General features: G+C 42.8%; 1 protein-coding gene across 1 annotated transcript in view; it reads left to right on the plus strand.

Moving 5' to 3' along the window:
- The window catches only part of LOC141468409 (glypican-5-like), a 382005-nt gene extending 361564 nt beyond the window's left edge, over window positions 1-20441 (plus strand). Inside the window, exon 9 of the mRNA XM_074153483.1 lies at window positions 20239-20441. Within this exon, the coding sequence (XP_074009584.1) occupies window positions 20239-20441 (203 nt within the window). The remainder of the gene's footprint in view (window positions 1-20238) is intronic.
- Window positions 20442-20660: the final 219 nt, after the last annotated feature.

Here is a 20660-nt window from a genome sequence, read left to right on the forward strand (position 1 = left end):
TTTTTGTGCATTAATTGCAGTCAGACCATATGTTCTGTCCTCTTTTGGATGTAAGACAAGCGCAAAGGTCAGTATTCCGTAAGGGGTCCCTGTGCCAGGCCCCCACACACCAGCAGAGCTCCCTACACAAATGCTGCCCATCCCAGATAAAGGGTGAGCTGTGGTGCTACGTCAGTGTTAGTGTGATTTAGTGTCAGGCTGTATCCACCTGTCAGAGAACTTGTTCTGTTCCCTTTAGCACATTGGGCACCCAAAAATATTTGGAGCAAACAGGAAAAATAGCACTTTGATTAGGGGAAGCAATTGGGATATGCAGAAAAGCAGAAATGTCAGAAAAAAAAATCAACAAAAAAACAAACAACAAACTGCTTAGAGATACCCGAGGGAAGAATCTTCATTCTGCTTCAAGTAAGTTGGGGGTGATGAGTGTTTTATGCCCTCAGCATCTCTCTTGGAAAGCATCCATGATTTCACGCATGCGAAAGGCAAAACAGCTGAGATGTGAGGAGGTTGGGAGAGAAGCAAAGCCAAAGGTTGACAGCCAGGCTGGGTCTGTGCCACGCGTGGCAACAAGAGAAGCCCTCTCTGCCTGTTCTGGCTGTACAAACGTCAGCACTGTCACTACCCCATTGTCACTGCAATCACAGCCCCCCTTCAGCTCTGAGAACGAGAAGATCTTCTGTCATCTTTAGTTCTTCCTTTATCCAGCACGATACTAACCCAAGTCTCACTTGACGCTTCAGGTGTGCTTCTGGCTGTGCCAGGTGTGTGAGATTAGAGGAGAATATTCCAGCTGTGCTGAGCCCAAAGCCCTTCACAAAGTGTTAGGTCCAAATCTCCCCATTCTCTGTCTCTCACAGAATCCGGCCCAGAATTATTAACACATCATAAACGTTTATGGATGATGTTTCTATGATACCCTAAAAATCATTTAGATTGGAAAAGACCTTTAAGATCATGGAGTCCACCCATAAACCCAACACTGCCAAGTCCACCGTTACAGTGATAATTACAGCCAGGCCTAGCCCACCCTTCACTTCTACCATTGCTCCTACTACCTGCCACTAAGCTGGCTGCTGATTTCTGCTGACTTGAAAGGAGATTTGATTAGCTCAGCATAGGCCAAGGCAAAAAAACCAAATAAATGAATATCAGTAAATATGGGAACTGGGAAAAATATGAAGACAGCAGTAAGATTAGACACGTACCAAATGGCTTTAAAATGTTAATTGCATTGTATACTTGGTCAAGCATGAAGGTATCTCTACATAATCATTCAGTGTATTTCAAGGATAATAATCTAACAATGTAGCAGGTGGGACAAAAATCAGGCTACTGCCTCTCTCAGCCTTTGCAAACAAGGTTTGGTGCGTATGTTGCATGGTAATCTCCAGATGCTGAGGCATATGTTGTCATTGGGTAACTTAATTTTTTAGAGGCAGGCTGGGTGGCTTTCTGACTTCTTACAGAAGCTGAGAATCTCTGAATTAAGTAGCTGTAATAAGTCTATCAAGTAGCGCTTCAGGAACCTGGTGCCATTTGTTTCCATTCTAGGAAATATTAAAAAAACCAACACCACACACAAACACACACAAAAATACTAATCTCATCAGAACTTCATTGTAAGCTGTATCACATTGGATGTGAAACTTCTAGGAGGCTGCATGATTTGGAGAAGGCTACTTCATCTTTCACTGTTCTGTGTCTGTTTGCTGACAGCTTTCCCCATTATAACACTGCCTTTGATACTTCCAGCTTGTAATTTACTGCACCTCACATCAGCGGAAGCTGTTGTATCCTTCTATCATCTTGTGATTATTTTTTTTCTCTTAAGAACCTTAATGTCATTCTACATTTTCTCTTTTTGATGCCCATCCTATTCTTAGCAAGATCAGGCATTCAGTTATTGTGCACCCTAGGTAAATACAGAAAGTGATTGATCCTGCTCCAGATATTCCCGGTTTTCGCTAATTCAAGAGCCCCAGTTTTAGATCAGGACACTACTGTACTTGGGGTTGTACAAACAGAACAAAGACAATCTCTCATCAAATATTGTGGGCCAAGAATTGTGAGCTACAAGCTTGAAACCCAACATATTGTTACTTATGCAGTTTGATTTTGATTTGGAGATAAGGTAAATTACCTTTTGGTAAATGCCTGGACTTAAGAGTGAAGTGGCATCTGGCTCCATCAGTTTCTGGGCTGAAGGATGCAAACGTATTGCTGAATCTGAAGGTAACTGCAGGCTTCTTCCATGACCACCACCCAGATCATTTTAGGCTCTTCATGTCTCCATTATCTCATCTGAAAAATGGCGATAATACTTCCTAGGAGTGCTGCCACATTTACTGTTAGGACTCTGGAACGAAAGACTTTTTAGAAATGTAAAAAGTTACATCTTCCATTGATTTTTATGGAATTATTGTCAAGACAGTAATGCTTTGATTTAAGAACTCCCTTGTTACCTGCTTTAGGGGGTCAAAATATTTGCCAGCTACTGAAATAGTTTTCCAGCTGCCCAGGTCTGGTCTGTTTAACACGTGTATTATAGTGGTGAGTAACTGTATCCATTTCAACGTATGTCATCTTGGATCTTTCTTCAGGCCAGACCAAAACACTCCTGCTCACAATGAGCAGTACCATACTCCATAAAAAGTCTCATTGATTTCAGAAGGGCTTTCACTGATACGTTGTACTATTCATTGTTAAGTAAGGGAATAAATATCACAGTCTGGCTCTGTACAGTGAAAGCAACAAAAACTGGAGGGTGGGGAATGAGAATTACAGAGACAAGGAAACCTTTCATTTAAAAAAGATGCAAAGAAAAAGTGATTCATCTGAATGTCTTGACTCCAAAGAAAAGCTTTCACTGGCAAATGATAGAATATAGCATAGAGGCTGGCATCAGTAGTAAAGCAGAATTTAGAAAGCTCATTCCAAATAAGAATATAAATTACTTGGCTGCTGTATCATAAATTTTACCCAAACACTGGGAATTCAACTGAAGTATGACTTTAACCACTAAAGAATTCCAGGATTTAAAGGAGATGATGTTTCTGGGAGTGAGGCCGGGGTTTGTTTAGGTTTTCTTGCATTCATTTTTCAGTCATATTTTACAGGCAGATCTTTTGAAAGTTACGTACTACATTAGCAGTACAGCTTCAGAGCTATTGAAAAAATATGGTTTTAATTTTGGAGGCTTAAAGGCTAAGTAAGGGCACAATAACACCTGAGTCAGAAGTATTTTTATACCTGCAAACATCTGTATATATCTGCTAGTCTATCTCCTGGCTTTCTGTCTCCCTGCTCGTGCTGAGGTATGGTTTTGTGCTCCACTGCTATACTGAGCTGGGTACATTCTGCGGCACTGACGGTGTGGTTTCCCTCTGTATCTTGCTACCCAAACCAAAGGGAAGCATTTAACGGTTGAAGTGCGTGTGGGGAAAATTATTCAGACTTGTTTCACCAGTGCCTTGACCTTAAGGTATTTGTTCACGTCTCTGCAAGGCCAGACCCGATTCTCCCGGTACTTGCAGGGGTACACAGTGTTTTGCATTGAGTTGGCAGATGTAACTAAGTATGGTGCGGAGAAGGAGAAAAGGGCCCATGGCTGCATATGTAGTGTGCTTTCCATTTCTAGAGCCAGACATGTTTTAAAAGAATGGAACTCGGTGTGCTGTGCTGTTTTAGACCAAAACACAGGTCTTACTGGGAAGCTGCAGAAAGCAGCCGTACCTTTTCCTTCCATCCTGATGCCATCCCCACACTGTCTTTCACAATGTCCCCTTCTTCCCCTACTCCACACACAAAGAGCAAAAAAAGTTGCCGTCCCCATCTGCTGTTGAGTGCTACAGCTGATCCGTGCTGCGTACTCCAGCAGCTACAGCACGTGTGCAGTGACATGTGTTGGGGGCAGGATGGTCTCTCCCTAGCATGCACCAAGAAAAGCTGTCCCAGATACTGACCTTGCTCAACCAAGTTGTGCTCGGTCACCTCTGTATCAGCTGCTGCAGAGAGCACTATTAGAAGACGCAGGGGAAGACTCCTTGGAAAGGTTGCTGGGCACGGTGTGGCTGCTGCCTTGCTCGGGGGGTGCACTGTGGAGAAAACTGATAGCCGTGCTCCTGGTCCTGCTGCAGTACCGCGGTTGGATTTCCTTTGAGATGCGTTTCAAGGCCATGATTTTAGTGGGAGTTACAGATGCTCATTTTATCTGAAAACAAGACAACTTACTTAGGCACACCCTTGGAACAGCATTTGGATGATGTTTGCAATTACCTATTTCCTATTATTTCCACTGTAGACCAGTGAAGAAAGTAAGTTGATTAAAGTTCAACAATCAAAATCTCATGCATGCTTCATTATTTCCATTGCTGCAGCACCCAGAATCCCCAATTAAAGCAGTCATGTTTGTAATTTGGGGGACTTTTTCTTTTCCATATGTAAGCGAAAAGACGGTAATGAATTCTTAACAGGCCACCTCTGCCTACTCAGCTTTCGTTTACAGCAGACTGTCTCATAAATGAGAAGAATTAAAGCACCGATAGTTTTCAAATGGGCATGTAAATCAGACTTTTGGTCATATTTGTGACTCTTCTGTCTTGAAATTTTCCTGGACAGCAGGCAAAGCAGAGAATAATCTTCCCGTACAAACCCTGAGCTTAATCGGTCCCTTTATGACTGTAAGCCAAGCTCAACTTTCAGTTCTATCAAATTCTCCAGTTACAATTAATTTTTCCCTAGCACAAGCCATTATTAACAATATTGGAGACAAACCTCAAATGATCCATATTTTCTCTGTAATGGAAAAAAACCAAAACACCCAAGGGTGCTTAGTTGCTGCATGTTTCCACCATTCCAACTAGCAGAGGTCCGTAATGCATATTCTTGTTCAGAAAGTAATTTATTTTTTCTCTAGTTAGCAGACTAAAGAGTGGGGCTCCATTGTATTGAATTAGAAAGAAACGGGGAAAAGGAATGTCTTGAGAAAACCCAGGAAGTGAAAAATAAATAAAAATCAGGCTTGTGGTTTTAAGGAAAAACAGCAGCGGATGGGCTTGTGAGCTCTTATGGCTATCACCTCTCTCTCAGGTCACAAATGTACAGGAAAAGGTGTTCAGAAAGTAAAACCCCGGCAGCAGAGCCTCCAGATGTCACATACTCAAGGTGCCAGTGACACACAGTATATCCAGCCACACGCCCAGCTTATTCCTCACTGAGGAATTCCGGAGCTGAGCCTTTCAAGTCTCCCTCTTTGGCATTTATCTGAGATTACTGAGGCTTTGAAAAGCAGGATTGTTCTGAAAGGGGGAAGGTGGTTCCAAGCAGCCATTTTCAATGGCGTTGCACATCCATCGTCTCCCCGTAATACAGGACCACGTGTTCGCTCCCATCACAGACAGTGCTCTTTTCACTCGCTGAGCGGCTGGAACGGGTGCCAGAGAATTAGGAGGAACTGGCCAGCCTTCAAGATTTCTTCACAAGGACTTCTTAATCAGCTCCCATGCCTCTGTACTCTCATGTCTGTGTGTCTGGTAATTTGCTCTACTTTATGTACACTCTGTTCATCATACAGATTGGCTTTTTACTTTCTGCAGCGATTCCTCTCGCTTTGCCAACACCTTGCCATTTGCAGCTTTAATGCCTATTGATAGCACTTCATCAGCAATAGCTGCCAATGTATATTCCTTTTACAAGATGTTCACCCTCAGTTTTTATAGATAGTTACAAATTTAGCCACCAAATGATTGAATAGTTCGTTTTCATTTGCTTTTCACATGGAATAGATTCATCAAAATGAATAGATCATCGGAAGATTGAAAACAGAGCTGAAGAAGCTTCTCTAGTTTATGTTTGTGCTCCACGCCAGTCAGCTCTACCAAACCCATTCCTGTGTGCCTAGTCTGGCTTTAATACCTTAGATGAGAGAGGTTTTACAGCTTCCCAGAGCCAGCTGCCTGCACAGCCCTAACGCTGGTCCTCATCCCAGCACCAACACGCAATCCCTAACTCGATTTTCCTCTGCTGTGGGTAATATTTCACTCCCCGGACTCAGCCACGGGAACCTGAGCAATGATCTTGTCAGTGAAGCTGAGGCAGAAAAGGCTTCTAATACCTCGGGCTTTTCTGTCTCCTCTGTCACTGTGTCTCATTCATCAGCAGGTACATGTTTTCCTTATTCTCCCTTTCCCTGGTGGTGAGCCCGTCTTGTGCCCCTTCACATCCCTGCCAGTTTCAATGCAAATGGAGGTTTTGCTCTCTTGGTTGTCACCGTGCGCCCCATTCTCACCATCCTGTACCTCTCCTTTTCCTGTCTGGTGGAACGGGACGCCTGGCCGAGCTCTGCCACACTCCGATTCACTGCTTGGAGACACTTTGGTAAAATTATTTCTATTTTTCAGGTGCTCTGATGGATGCTCAGTTTTAAGCAAAACCTATCACCAAAAAACATCCCCGTGTAATGGGTTAGTAATAGTAAAGTCCAAAGCGAGCTTCAGGCACTTCTCCCAGTTCAGTTTCATACTCAGCTTGGTGTAAGGATTATCACTTAAGCAATTTGATTCTAATTTTTAAATGGAAACTGGTGGAAATGCAGGGGGAAGTGATCGAACATCAGCCCACGCACAAGGGACTTTTTTCTCTCAAGCGACAATACTACAGTAATCCTTACACAAACAAAATTTCTGTCCCTTGGAATTTTACGAGAAAACTAGGTTTTCAGAGTTGCATGACCACAGTCGTTCCACAGCAATTTTTTCCGTTTACTATCAATGGCAGAACTAAACTGCCTTTTGATATTCAGTGAGGTGCAACAATTTGTTGCAGAGAAAGAGCTATGAGATTGTCTCTCCTCCTGCCTTTTCTTCTCCCACGCCATACCCAAAATAAATGCTCTGGGTGTTGCCAGCTCTCATCTCAAAATGTCTTCTGCTTTATGGAATAGCCATGTCAGAACTTACGGGTTCTTATGGCTGGGTGACATATCCCAAGAGTATCTGTATTTCCTGTTACAACAGCCTGCCTGGACTTGCTTTAAGCTCTGAAGATGTCATCAGCCTGCATTGCTTGAGCGTAGCAAGTCAGTGATAGCGGGATGTTGTTTAGTGCATATCCCAACACAGATCACTTAGAGAAGGTTCAGTGAAATGAATAGTCCTATCTTTTATAATTATTTTGCATGTTTTTAATCTAAATTTGTAACTAGATGGCTAAAACTCTGTGGGGCTTCTAGTTTAAGGCTCGACTGCAGCCATACTAAATGGCTGGTAACTTGATAGCTGTTCTGGATACCAGTAAATGTTGGGTTTCAATTGAATTGAAATTGTCTACAATTGTTCTGCACTGTCCTTTAATTATCAAGGTATATGTCTTCCCAGTATTGACTTGACAGCAGTGCATGAATGCCTCAATCAAGATCATGATCCTGTGATGACAGCTACTGTAGATCCACAGAAATTATTGTGCATGTCCCAAGGAGCCTAAACAGACTGGTAAAGAAAACTGCGATGGTGGCAAATTGTCTTCCGAGCTCCTTGTTTTTTATAGGACCTGGTTCATGGCTCAGGGAATTACTCAGCCAACAGTGACTAGAATGACTCTTCATTCACCTTGCACTGTCTCTCTTAGTCTGGGAAAATATTACCTCTTTTTATAACACACCAGTCTTACGAACTTTGCTTCAGATCTCTAATCTGTCCTTAAATTAGGTATTTTTTCCCCAGCTAGCTCAGTATGCAGCCCTTTCTCCATCAGCTGGCTCCAATTATGTGATCCTCACATGCTATCTCTGAATAAATGTTCTTTGAAGTTAGAAAGTAGAAAGATGCCCTTGGTAAGATACTTTGATTCAGTTGCTTCAAATAGGAAGAGCACTGTTGAAGTATAAAGGTTAATTTCACCCATCTCAACTCAAGTTAAACAAGAATTTAATGAAGTCCAACAGATGCTGAGTTTACTACTCCTGAAAACCTAGTTTTTCCAAATTCTTTACCCAGGTAGACACTCTGTGATGTTTTCTTTTTTAGGAAAAGATACATTGCTTGGCCTGGATTTTGGTAAGATCTAAGATGCCAGGAATGAGCCTACTAAGAACAATCCAAGATGCTTAGTATGCTCTGAAAAAAAAAAAAAAATCTGCTTGATTTAATTCCTGAGTGGGAGCCCGGCCTTCCAAATGAGTACTGAGCACCCCAAGGAATCGACCTATACCTACCGTGTTAAGCTTGCGGCCTGAGCTCATAGTCAAGCCCAAATTCCTGTTTGTCTCTGCTCTTTACGTTTTGGCTTTGACTCAAGTCTGACCCAGGGCCAGGAACAGGATTGCAGAGAAGGAGAACCACGACTCAACACTTCCCCCCACAGAAGAATGAGCCACATGGCTTCATGCAGACAGGTAGAAGTTTGGCATGCATCAAGTAAAATACAAAGTCTTAATTAAAAAGAAAAACCCTTCGTAATCCCAAATGAACAAGCACATACCTGAATTCCAGATTGGATCCTCTGGAGCACTGCCACAATAGCAAATTGAAGAGCCTCTTAAAACCCACGGTGTCAGTGATACACGGCTTAAGTAGATCACGACACAGTTGACTTATAGAGCACAAGTCCAGCATTCCAAGATTGAACCTGCATGCAAAATAAGTTTTGCTAGGCCTAGGCGTCCACAGGCTCTAGCGTGGCAGTCCCCGAGTGCAGGTTCACATCAGAGATGTTAATTGTCTCCAAACATCAGGCAAGTAATCTGCATTTTGAAGAGTCTCTAAATAGGCATTTACATAATTTATGTTTTACAAAGTCCACTGATGCATATTTGCATAATAGACCGCAGCAGTGCCAACCGATCCATCGCAGCACACGGTGTCAGCTCTCATGAACTTCAGTGGGTTTTTCCCTTTATTGGAGCTCTTATGACAGAAAGAAATTGGAAATAACTGATAAATCTCAAAGAGAAGACTGAGTGCCTGTCAAAGCTTCTCTGGCTGGGTGGAAGCACGCAGAATTCAAGCCACATGCTCAGTCACCTAAAAAGTGCTCTGCATGTGTCTATGCCAGTTCTGTGCATAGAAACAAGCAGAGATGGGCCTTCATGTGTTCATTCAAGGTCAGTCCCTTTCCTGATCTGGAGTCTCCCACTTCCTTCCACATGCTTGCAGTGACACCCTGCTGCTTTCATGCTCTCCAACTTCTTCCTCCTTAGAAACTAATATATTTTTCATGACCACACTTGGCATGATCTGTTGGAGGGGTGCTGCCAGTGCCTTGAGAAGGGCTTTGGGAACCATCCTGGCTTTGTCACTAGCATCACCTGAGCAGTCAAGCTGGAGCACATCAGTGTAGAGAGAAGCCAGTTGAAAGTTGCAGGCCTTTGAGTTCCAATGCAATGTTCGTCACTCTCAAAATGGTGTTTGTATCATTCTCACGAGGGAGTTAATACCTTGAGGAGTTTTTATCCAATGCGTGGGCTATGGCCGGAAGCGTTTTTTCCGCATGGCTAAATGGGAGAAGAAAGCGGTCACCACTTTGTCACTCCTGGCCAATGTAAAGTTTAGCAGTGTTGGTACCCTGAAAAAGGGGGAAGATTTATAGCCCTCATGTACTACAGTGTTAGCAGACCAGCTAAATTCAGTCCTGGTGGGTTTGGTGTAGATGTCTCCCATGAAAACTGGAAGGAGCAGTTCCCACCCTCCCAGAACAGAACTGGGGAACGGGATCATTGCCAGCTCCAAACAGGAACTTCCTTCCTTTAATTTGCTCCACACCCTCACACTGAACGTAGTCTTCTGCATATGTTGATGGTGGTGCTTTATTTTCTAAGACATTTTATTAGAAAAGTTTATTTTTTACCCCTGGTTGTATATCTTCTTTCCGTTTGTGTTGATTTTGGTATTCGTCATCCTGCTGAATGTGATAAGGGTTCATCAGTTTCACTGCATGCTACTAATAAGATAATGCTTTTAAGCTGTTTGGTATTTTCACATGAAACATGTTCTTCTTGCTACAGATGTTCAGTAGAGCGATGGCTCTAATCATCCTCTCCGTCAATAACTGTCAGCTGTGATAGAGCTGGGGTTCTGGTTGGCCGGATAAACCTCGCAATGTGAAATAGAGGATATGCATGCTGAATAGTTGCCAAACTAGAGCAGGAGAAAAGACTAATTTAAACTTCCCATACCAGAGCTGAAGGAAGCCTAATGCTGTGATGTTTTCCTTTGCTGCTCTTGATATTAAGTCTAAAATGATTAATCCAGGATAATAATCTTGCCACAGTTTCTTCTGATTTCAGTTCTGACTGAAATGAAATACTGGAAAGATTCAATAAACAAATGCTTCGTACTGATTGATCTGCGGACCAGAACTATCCTTTGGTGTTATAACTAATCCTTTTTGTCATCTAGATTAAAAGAAATCAGATGATGTGTGGATTGAAGTGAATTCAGTGTTTATTCTACAATTAAACATCAATTATAGTTACATCCTATTAGAACCTCTTTAAAATATTTTTAGTATAAGGTTCTATGTGTGCTCAAGAAATGACAGAAATACAGGAAACATTTTAAATCCTTACTGCCACCGTCACTAGTGTGAATGACACTGGGACCTGGTGACTTCAAAATTTTGCAGCGGGAATCGTGTCTGCCCGAGTTTCTCAGGGAGCAATGGGAATAACTGGAAGAATTTGACTGGCTTTTAAAGAGTTAGGAATGATGAGATCAGCATGTTTGCAGGGTGAAAAGAGCCTTGCAGACGTCATTTAGAGATGTTTGTGATTGTTATTCCGTGTCTGCTGTGCTGGAAGTTGATGCGGTGTTTGTGGTTACCATGTTCAGGGATTTAGTCAGGCTGTGTATGAAGCATACGTGCTGAAGCCACCCGGCATCGCAAAGGCAGCTCTGAGCTGAAAGGGCTCTGTCCCGAGTCACAGAGCTCTTTGGTGGGAGGGGAACTCTTCTGTGGTTTATTTTCTCCTGCCCACTCCTTAAGGATATGACATCTGCTTGTGCTAAAATGTGGGAGTATGGCTTCCTAAGCAGATAGCAGTCCATCTTCCTGCCCCTCGCTGGTGTCTCCTTGTGGAAGCATGAAGAGACCTCATTCAGTGGCACGGAGCAGTTTCTCTTGTCTCTTATCTTTTTGCTGACATCCTGATAATTAATTTGAGTAGTTCTTTCCAGCGTATTTTGGGCCAGTTTGCTCTCAAGGTAGACCCAGGTAGTTAGAGCATGTAGCAACATTGCAGAGCCTGCTCCAGTCTGAGGGACAGCCGTCTCTGCTTATCTTTTCTGACTGGAGAGGGCACGAGAGACCTGGGTTTAAGCACCACCTTCTAAATCAGCCACAGGTATGATTTGAACCTAGATATTGTCTATCACTGGTGCCCATTTTAGCTGCTGCCCCAGCTGGCAGATATCTGTCTGCTCTCTTAACGGTTTGGTGTGATCCTGCGAGCCTATGCTGAGGACGTCTGGCAGAGGAGAGGAGCCCTTCAGGCCACCCTTCACCTCCATCACAGCTCCCTGGGGGTTGTGTGCATGGTCGCTGCAGAAACCTAACTGTTGGAGAGCTTTTGGAGATGGGAACTGAAGGATTCAGAGAATTCTTACGCCTCTAGGGCTGGACAACAGCTGAATGGCAGCTTTGAGAATCTCAGTGGGGCAAAATCACTCATCTGTGGCAGCTAACTTGTCACAAACTTCTTGTGGGGTAGTGTTGGTGGTGCACAAGCTGTAGCATACTCAAACCTGACCTTCCTATTAAGTGATGCGGTTTGCTTCTTGTGGCATGGAGAAACCGTAACTGGTGCCTGTGTATGACCTGTGAGGTTTTTCAGCTGAGAGAGATGCTGCTTTTCAGTTTTAGGCCTCAGGGCTGAGAGACATATGCCTAACTTCAAGCAGGTGGGTAATAGTATTAAGTTTGGTGGTACAATCTCTGTTTAAAGTTAAGCAGATGAAGTTCAGATCCTTGCTGTAAATTGAACTTACATTGCTGTGAGCATAAGATCATATCCAGTCCTTTTGCAAAATGGAGCTTTGTCTGTTTAGAGCTGCAGAGATGAATTAAAATCCTGGTTACAAATGTCACTTGCAAACACAATTAGCAGTTTATGAAAAGGCTGGATATTTATAACATGTAAATTTTCAAGGAAGAAAAGGTGCAGTTTCCCCTTAAGGGAAAGAATGCCAACAACACATGCTCTTTTTCTTCTCGAGAAACTAAGGAGTGTCTGGGGGAGAGGAGTTGGGATGGCTTTAAATGTTTTTGTACTCCCTTCCAAAATAAGTTTATAGTTTCCCCATATACAATTTAATTAAGCCTTCGATTTGACCTTTGTGTTGAGCAATAAAAGTTAACTGGGAAAGATGTGGGTAGAATGAGAGCACAAACAAAGCGTGCCCCACGTCAGGCAGTGTGAGAACTGTTTCTGTAACCAAAACTAATGAGATCATCAGGACAAAAGCAACAGCCAAAGCATTTTCAATTATTACTAATATTTTTCTTCCTTGAGCCAGTTTATATTTTTCTTAATTACAGCTCTGAGCTGTGGTGTGATATTTAGCAGATGCCTTCGGCACTTGGCGTGCTGATCACTTGCACACTCCAGACTGGCAGGGGCACCTAATCTTTGAAGTCTAGAGCACACATTCATCTTTAACCATAAAGGTCAATCCTGCATTCCTCGCATCCCCCCAAACTCCCATTAAGTTTAATAGGAGTTTTGAGCATGTGAGGTATGCGGCATCAGGATCGCTCTCCGTCTTCTGGATATTACCAGTGAGGCATGTACAGAATTTCTAAACTTAACTAATTAACTGCACCATACAGTGATGGCAGAAGGCTGTCACAGAGCTTTTTAGTTGTTTCTTTCATTACAAGAAAGTTACAACAAAAGTTCAACAGATTTACTGGGAACATCATGTTTTACAGATACTTCCATGCTGTGTTTCAGGATATCACGTCAGCTGTGCTGCAGTATGTACGAGGTATCTGGCAAACTAAACAAGCTTCAACATGCAACCACAAACATGTGCCTAGGACTAGACTAAAAACAGATGTTTCCAGGAAATGTAAAAGATGTTTGGCATGTTTTAAGCTTATACTTTCAGCTTGTCTGCATTTGAATAAGTCTTGTATTAATATAAACAAAATGACAAAACCTTTTCTTGCAAATGACTGACTGATTAATGGAACTACTACTGAATCACACAAGGTTTGTTAGGTTGGGTTATTTCTTCCCAAGGAAAAGATGGATTGTTCTGTCTTGACATTTACCATGGCAGGAGCTGAGGCAGTTATACGTGTGGGTTTACTTTGTAGCTCTCAGAACTAATACAATTTTACTGTGGCTCCTGAAAATCATGCAGGGTTTGCTATGGCAGCTGTAGATCAAAAGGCAAATAAATACTGTGACAGGTTTCCTTACAGCAGCACGGCTGAGATAATGTCCTATTCTCTCTCTCTATGTATATGTTGCACTGAAATGTATATAGACAAAAGATTGTTTGGAAATGTGGGAAGGAGTTGCCATTTCATCTAAGTGTGGCTTCCAGGCACCTGACATCTCAAATTGTCTCACAGTTGTTCCTCACTTTGTTGCAGTGGTTTTTTTTTTTGTGCTGCATTTTTTTTTTCTTAAAAGTAGTCCCTGAAAATTCCAGCCAATGTTATTTCTTGAGGAGAGTGAGTGAGCTCTTGACTTAGCTCTGTTTTAATTAAACTTTCTGTTTGCTTGTCCACAAGCTATGATAAATAAAAGTCGACCATGGTTAAAAAAAAAAAAAAGCTATTTACACTTACAGTTAGAAGGATTCCATTCATTTGTACATAACACAGACCAGGAAAAGATTAGGAACAGTTAGTACAGACATGTCTTTATCTCAGTCTGAAGAATTTACATCCAGAATGCGCAAAATGTGTAGGAAATAGAGTAGTTCTCTCGTTGGCCTACAGGCAGAAGTCATCTGCCAAAGATCACATAGAGTTTAATGCAGAATTAAAAACTGGACATAGATAATCCTAGTCCCAATTCATGACTATCCCCCTAAGGCCAACTTCTCTTCAGTCACACACTCCTTAAAAAGAGAAATTGAAAGGTCGCAGAACCAAAATGGAACACACCAGTTAACCCTCACAATCTTGTCCCGCAAGTCTTTGGAGAGGCTGTCCTAAACCGAATGCAACTCGGTGGTTAAGTGAGGACAGTGACCTATTTGGTTGTAACTCCTGTAGTTCTTCCCTTTTCTGGTTAAAGAACTTTTCCTCCTAAGGCCAAGTTTCCATAAGAAGGTGTGTGGGGAAAAGGCTTTTAGGGACACTGTATATTCTCAGCCTGAAATAGAAAGGGGTACAACTGTACATATATGGGAGGCTGCAGGGCTGTTAATTACTCCCTTCTTCTGGCTCCAAAACCTGCCTTATTACACCTGCCTTTTACTGACTAGTATTTTACAGCGGACAATAACAGACTCCAGAATTTGGAGAATTGCATCACAAGTTCCTCACACTTTGGGAGTGTTCACATTCCCATTTCCCCAGCATTCCTGTTTCCATTTGTCTGCTGCAGATGTAACTGGAAATAATTAGTGCTGGTCTCAATGTCAGGATAACAGATTATTTGGAAATTGTTGGTACATTTTATGGCGACAGCATTGTTTTGCAATTTCAGAGCTCCTTCCTTTGAATATGTAAAAGTAATTTCAGCTTTTCCTACCAGAGGTGATAAAAAGCTAATAATAACACTGCAGCACCTACTGTAATTTAAGAGCCTGTTCCACCAAGTTGCACCTAGCTTTAATTTTCTTATGAAGCTGTCAGCCAAAACCAAGCCTCTGATCGAAGTGAAATTTATCAAGTAACTGAGCTACAACTTGGAGAGTAAACGTGGGTACTGACCAGTTCACTTCAGACCTGCGGTATGAGTATCATTGCAACCATGATGAGGCATTCGAGACCAAGGCATTAATTTGCCATCGCTGATGCTGACATTCTGTCTTTTCAAAGCACAGTGTTTGCGTGAAAGTCTAGGAAGAAATGGACAGGTCTGACTTCATGAAATTAGTGTGGGAAAACCAAAAAAGCAATCTCCCCTTCTTTTCTCCCCAAAGAGCTGGGTTGAAAGTTCACCCTATCAGCTCACGGTGTAAAACTGATGGAAACGTGTTCAAAATCTCCACGTTGTTGTGGGCATGGTGGATTGATGAGCATCGATTCTCTGCTGTCAGTGCCCCACTCCATTAGAAACTGGGCTGCTATAATTAACATTTAGAGGACTAATCTGGCAAATCTCTGTCTTGTTTTTATTCAGAATTCCCTCACAGGGCTTGTACACTTGTCTGGTGTGATGATCCGTAGCCTTAGATGTATGCAGGCACTGAGGCTCTTGGTTAATCCCAAGAATACTGCCCAAGGAACAGAGGTCCTGAGGCACAAACACCGCTTCCACCAGCTCTAGGGCCTTGCCATTTGCACTGGGGTAACAGAGCAGAGGCTGCCAGGGCCCTCTTTGCTCAGCCCTGAGAGATGAAGGGCAACGAGAGCTGGATCTGAAGGGTGCTGGGGCAGCTCAAACACAGGCTTCCCCAAAACTGATGCAGCTTCCCCCAACATGAGATCAGCCCATTCAGCTGCCCTTCCCTTCCTGCCTTTTTCCTTCACGCCAGAAAGACTTTCTCTTCCTCTCTGTCGGCAGCAGCCGCCTGTCGAGGGACTCTGCATTTACCCTTGGGCTCGGAGGAGACAGCGTTGCGCCTGATTCAGGCAGGAGATGAGGAGGGTTCAGCGCCCCTGGCAGATCTTTGCAGGGGAAGACTCCCTATCACACTGATCATTCACAATCACAGAGAAAGGGCTGAGCTCAAGACAGGTCAAGAGAAGGACAAAAATGTAAAGGGGATTCTGTTAAGTAGATGAGCTCGTTCATCCCTTGGCAGGGCAATAGGAAACCTCAACAGACGTTTAAGTAGACCTCGCTAATGCTGTTTATTACCGAACAATAGCAGGCAAGTACACCAAAAAATATTTAAATCTTTGGTAGTCCCTACCAGTAGCAAACCGCAAATCATTTAGGCGAGGGAGGGGGCAACTAACAGCTGGGGTGCCAATACGGCTTGAACTTGTGTCAGGTAACCTGGTAATAACCTAAAAAATAATAATCGCATTGGTTTTCCCTTGTGTCATTACTGGCTACGTCTGACATTCTGGACATGACCCAGCAACGAGTGCTTGCATGCCAACCACATCTTGGGCTGCATCAAAAGCAGCATGGCCAGCAGGATGAGGGAGATTCTGCCCCTCTGCTCCGCTCTGGTGAGACCCCACATGGAGTCCTGTGTCCAGCTTTGGGGCCCTCAGCACAAGAAAGATGTGGAGCTGTTGGAGTGGGTCCAGAGGAGGGTCACAAAGATGATCAGAGGGCTGAGGCACCTCTGCTGTGAGGACTGGCTGAGAGAGTTGGGGTTGTTCAGCCTGGAGAAGAGAAGGCTCCAGGGAGACCTCATTGCAGCTTTTTTAGTACCTCATGGGGCCCTACAGGAAAGATGGCAACAAACTTTAGCAAGGCCTGTTGTGATAGGACAAGGGGTAATGACTTTAAACTAAAAAAGGGTAGATTTAACTAGATATAATGAAGTTTTTTTTACAATGAGGGTGGTGAAACACTGGCCCAGGTTGCCCAGAGATGTGGTAGATGATTTAGTTGGAAATGTCCCTACTCATTGCAGGGGCGTTGGACAAGGTAGCCTTTAAAGGTCCTTCCAACCCAAATTGTTCTATGATTCAACATGTGACTCGCCAAATGCATGCTCAACCCTCACTATAGGGGAGGGTTCCTGTTCCTAAATTAGATGACAGTGACAGTTTTGACTCTCCCTTTTATCCTGGCTGGTGTCTCCGAGGAATAGTATTGATCCATGTAAGTATTTATGAGAAGTTCAGTGCCATCTGAGCGACACATGCATTACTGGGTTAGCAATCTGCGGTTAGATCTTTGAGGTGAAGATAATCCTAAATGCTCTAAACATCGAGGTCAAGTAATTTTCATTATGTGCTTTGTTTATGCTGTCAAGACATGAATTTAACAGCAGTTAACACAGATGAAAGTTCAGCTAAGGAAGTGGACTCAATCCCCTGGACTAACTGAGCTGTTCTCTGCGCTCTGGGTAATCACGGGGCCTACAGGGACTCCCGAGCATCTTCGCTGACCCTGACAGACCTCGTCCTCGGCAAGAGTCCCAAAGGGCTGTTTGCAAAGGCCGCTTTGGCAGTCGGCTGCCTTCGCTAAGTATCCCTTTTGGCAGGGTCTGAATATTCACACTGGGAACCTGGATAAGGGCACAGCACAGCAGCTACTCCAGTGGCTGTATCGCCATCGTGATGCAGTGGTAAATAAACAGTGTAGAATAATATTCCTATGCCAGCGTCCGAAAGGGCATCACGTGTGCTCGCCTGAGGTTAGCTGAAGCCTTCAAGGATTTTAACCCCTCCATTTCGGGAAAGGAGAGAGGGACTGATGATGGGAAGAAAGTTTCTAGCAATGGAGAAGGCTATTAATTGGGAACCATAAAGCCTTTAAAATGCAGAAGGTAAATACAAGAACAAACCAAAGTTGTGGGGTTGGTTTGGTTGGTTTTATGAAGTCACACTCTGGGGGCTTGATTCATGGGTACTAAACATCTGGGGTTTGCTTTGTTGAGACTGGAGTTTCATTTCTGTGCTAGTCTTCACACTGACACTTCTTTGTTTTTTTAGCATGCTCACTATTTTTTTGTCTTTTGAATGTCAGTAGCAGACTGAACATAACCATCTCTGACTTGGAGCAAAAGATTTAAGAGGAAAAACTCATTTAACTCAGAGTCTCTCAGCCAAAACCCTAGAGTGAGTAAGCAACGGGAACTCTGAGGAAACTAGAATAAAACACAAAATCTTTTTCTGCCTTTGAAATTTCTGCCTTAAAAACTAAATATAGGATTGAAAAAGATCTTGCACTGAATTAGGACTGAGGCTATTTTTGTTTATTTTTAAGAAGAGAGAAAACAAGCCATTTGAAATAGAATGCCAGTTTTGCACAATTAAACCCCAAATTAGAATTGGCCATGAATAGCATCAGGGAAAGACAGAGAATTCAGAATGTAGTCCTTCCCGTGGAAAGGATAAAGGCAGAATTTTCTAATGTATTATTTAACGCTTGTTATGTAGTGCATTAAGCAGTCACTGAGAGGAAAGCTTTTAAAAACCAACAGCCTCTCTGATAGCATTAAATCTTACCTTAGATTTTTGGTTAAGTCAATATTAAGAAAATAAACGAATTAATACATTTCAGCCTGCCCGATTTATAGAGGCCAATCAAGTTACAATGCTGGACATGGCCGACTGAAAGAGGGGAATAGATTTACCTGAGTGAGGTCTTAATTTAATCAGCTGGCCCCAGAGAGCTGAAGTCAGCAGGCTGGGATGATATAAGAGGCAGCAGAGAAATAGTGCCTTTACCGCAGTCGAAAAGGAGAATGACAGTGATGGAAAGGAGTCTAGGCAGTGTCAGAACACACCTATTTCCATGATTTATTCTTAATTTCCTTTAATGACAGTCTGAAGGTTGTCCATTTTTCAAGTGTCCTCAGAATACTGATATTTTCTAAACATTTAAAGCATGCTTTTTCTCCCCCTCCTTTCTGTTAGCTCCATTGCGAGTTGGAATTGAAGAGGAGCTATGTCCACATTTGGCCACGATGAATTACGAGCGCAGCGGCAGACTCCTCTTTTCCCACTGCATGCCTGGCCAGGCAGTGTCCCTTCTCTGCAGTCACCCTTGAATCAGGTCTAGGAATCACAGGTTCCTCTGGGATTAATGTTGATATTATGATAAAATGGAGGAATTGATTGCATTTCTTTTACAGTTAATACTGGCAAAAGTACAATGTGTGCTTTCCCAATACAATAGTTCATTTTTATTATCCAGTGAGTTTATTGATGGTTGTTCAGAACTACTGACATGCAGACAATGATCTCAGATTGCATTTATATTTCTGGAATACTTTCCATCTTTCCAGTTTCTGCCAGGAACTTGCTTCTGTGATTCAGAGTTTTTATTTTAAGACTGGACTGTTGTTTAATCTGCATTACAAATCTATGCCTTTTGCTTTCTTGTGTATGTGCACTGCATTCATTAGTATCATCACAAATCCTTTTAAGCTTGGACCTGAAAAATTATTTTTAATTTATAAATTCTTCCAGGTATTTACAGATTGACTGTAAAATCATCATCCCATCATCAGATGAAATGGTGATTTATTTTTTTTTCCCCGCAATGCCAATGAGAGGGTTCAAGGGCAATATGATCTCAGTGATACTTGCAAATAGCTTGGGAATGTCAAGCTAACTGGAGACCCTTATCAGTCATTTTCTCATTTTAAAAAAATCCATGTTTTTGCAATAAAGGACTACTGCTACTACTTTCTTATGAATCTAGGTCTTTATATAAAAGATGCCCCAAATTGCCCCAAAATACATCTGGAGGGAGAAAAAAAACCCCAAGTGATATTGTTCCATACTTCAAAAACAAAAAATCCTTGTACTCGCTAGGAAAAACAATGAAACAAAACTTGAAGCATTTTCTTTTTGTAGCCACTTTTTTTCCCATGTTGAAGAACAAGGCGTATGAGACACCGATGTATTTCCTCATGTTTGCAATCTTTCTTGCCAGGTTGTCTTACCATATCAAGGGGCGCATGTCGCTTTAAAGTTAAGCGGAGTGGCAAAGCAAAAAGAAGCCGGAAAGTTGACTATTACACTAAGCCAATACGTTCTCCGGTCTCCTCCTGCCAGCAACTCAGCAACTTGACAGGAGTTTCACTGGGGCATGTTACAAAACCACTCAATCCTAACATTATGTTTTAAAGCATGAGCCAGTTCCCACCCCAGGTGGAACTGAAGGTACTTTCTGTGAGAGAAAAACAGGTTCTGAGACCAGCCACCGCCAACGCAGACACCTATTATTCTGCTCAGGCTGTGTCTGCAAGGAGACAAGTAGAGCAGGCCAGTGAGAGAAGACTTGTTGAGCAACACAGTGGGTGCTGAGGACCTGGTGCCCACTCTGGGTCCAACTAAAACATCAATCAAAGTGCCCCATCACTCTCCACACATAGTTCAGTTATTCAGACCAGTATGCGTGTTCCCACAACAGACAGAATTTAAAGCTGCTATCTAAAAGATGTGTGATTAATCTTACATTTACTTTCATGTTTTCAGATATACTCAAGGACAAGAAAACCCATCCAGAAAACAGAAACGAACCCAAACCAACTCTGAAAAAGATTGACACCACAACCACCACAAGCACTGTCAAGTCATCCGCTAAACACAGCGTAACTGGAAATGGGAGCAGCCCGGCCCCGAGCTCCTCACTGGTTATTTTAACAGCACTGGCAGTTCTGTGGCGTTGTCAGCTGTAGCTGCATCGCCCTGCAGCCACTACGCAAGTGTTTCTCTCATTTATACCTACAGCCTTACCCAACAGAAAACAAATTTAAACGGCTCTCTAGTTTATGTGATGTTAGAATAAATATTAAATGATATGCTGGAGTTGGCAGATACCAAGTGTCATTGCTTACAGAGTCTGAAGACAGCCTTTGACAAAGCCCACCCGAGATACAGAGGGAATTATGACAAGG

This window comes from Numenius arquata, chromosome 9 (assembly GCF_964106895.1).
Source record: "Numenius arquata chromosome 9, bNumArq3.hap1.1, whole genome shotgun sequence".
NCBI classification, from domain to species: domain Eukaryota; kingdom Metazoa; phylum Chordata; class Aves; order Charadriiformes; family Scolopacidae; genus Numenius; species Numenius arquata.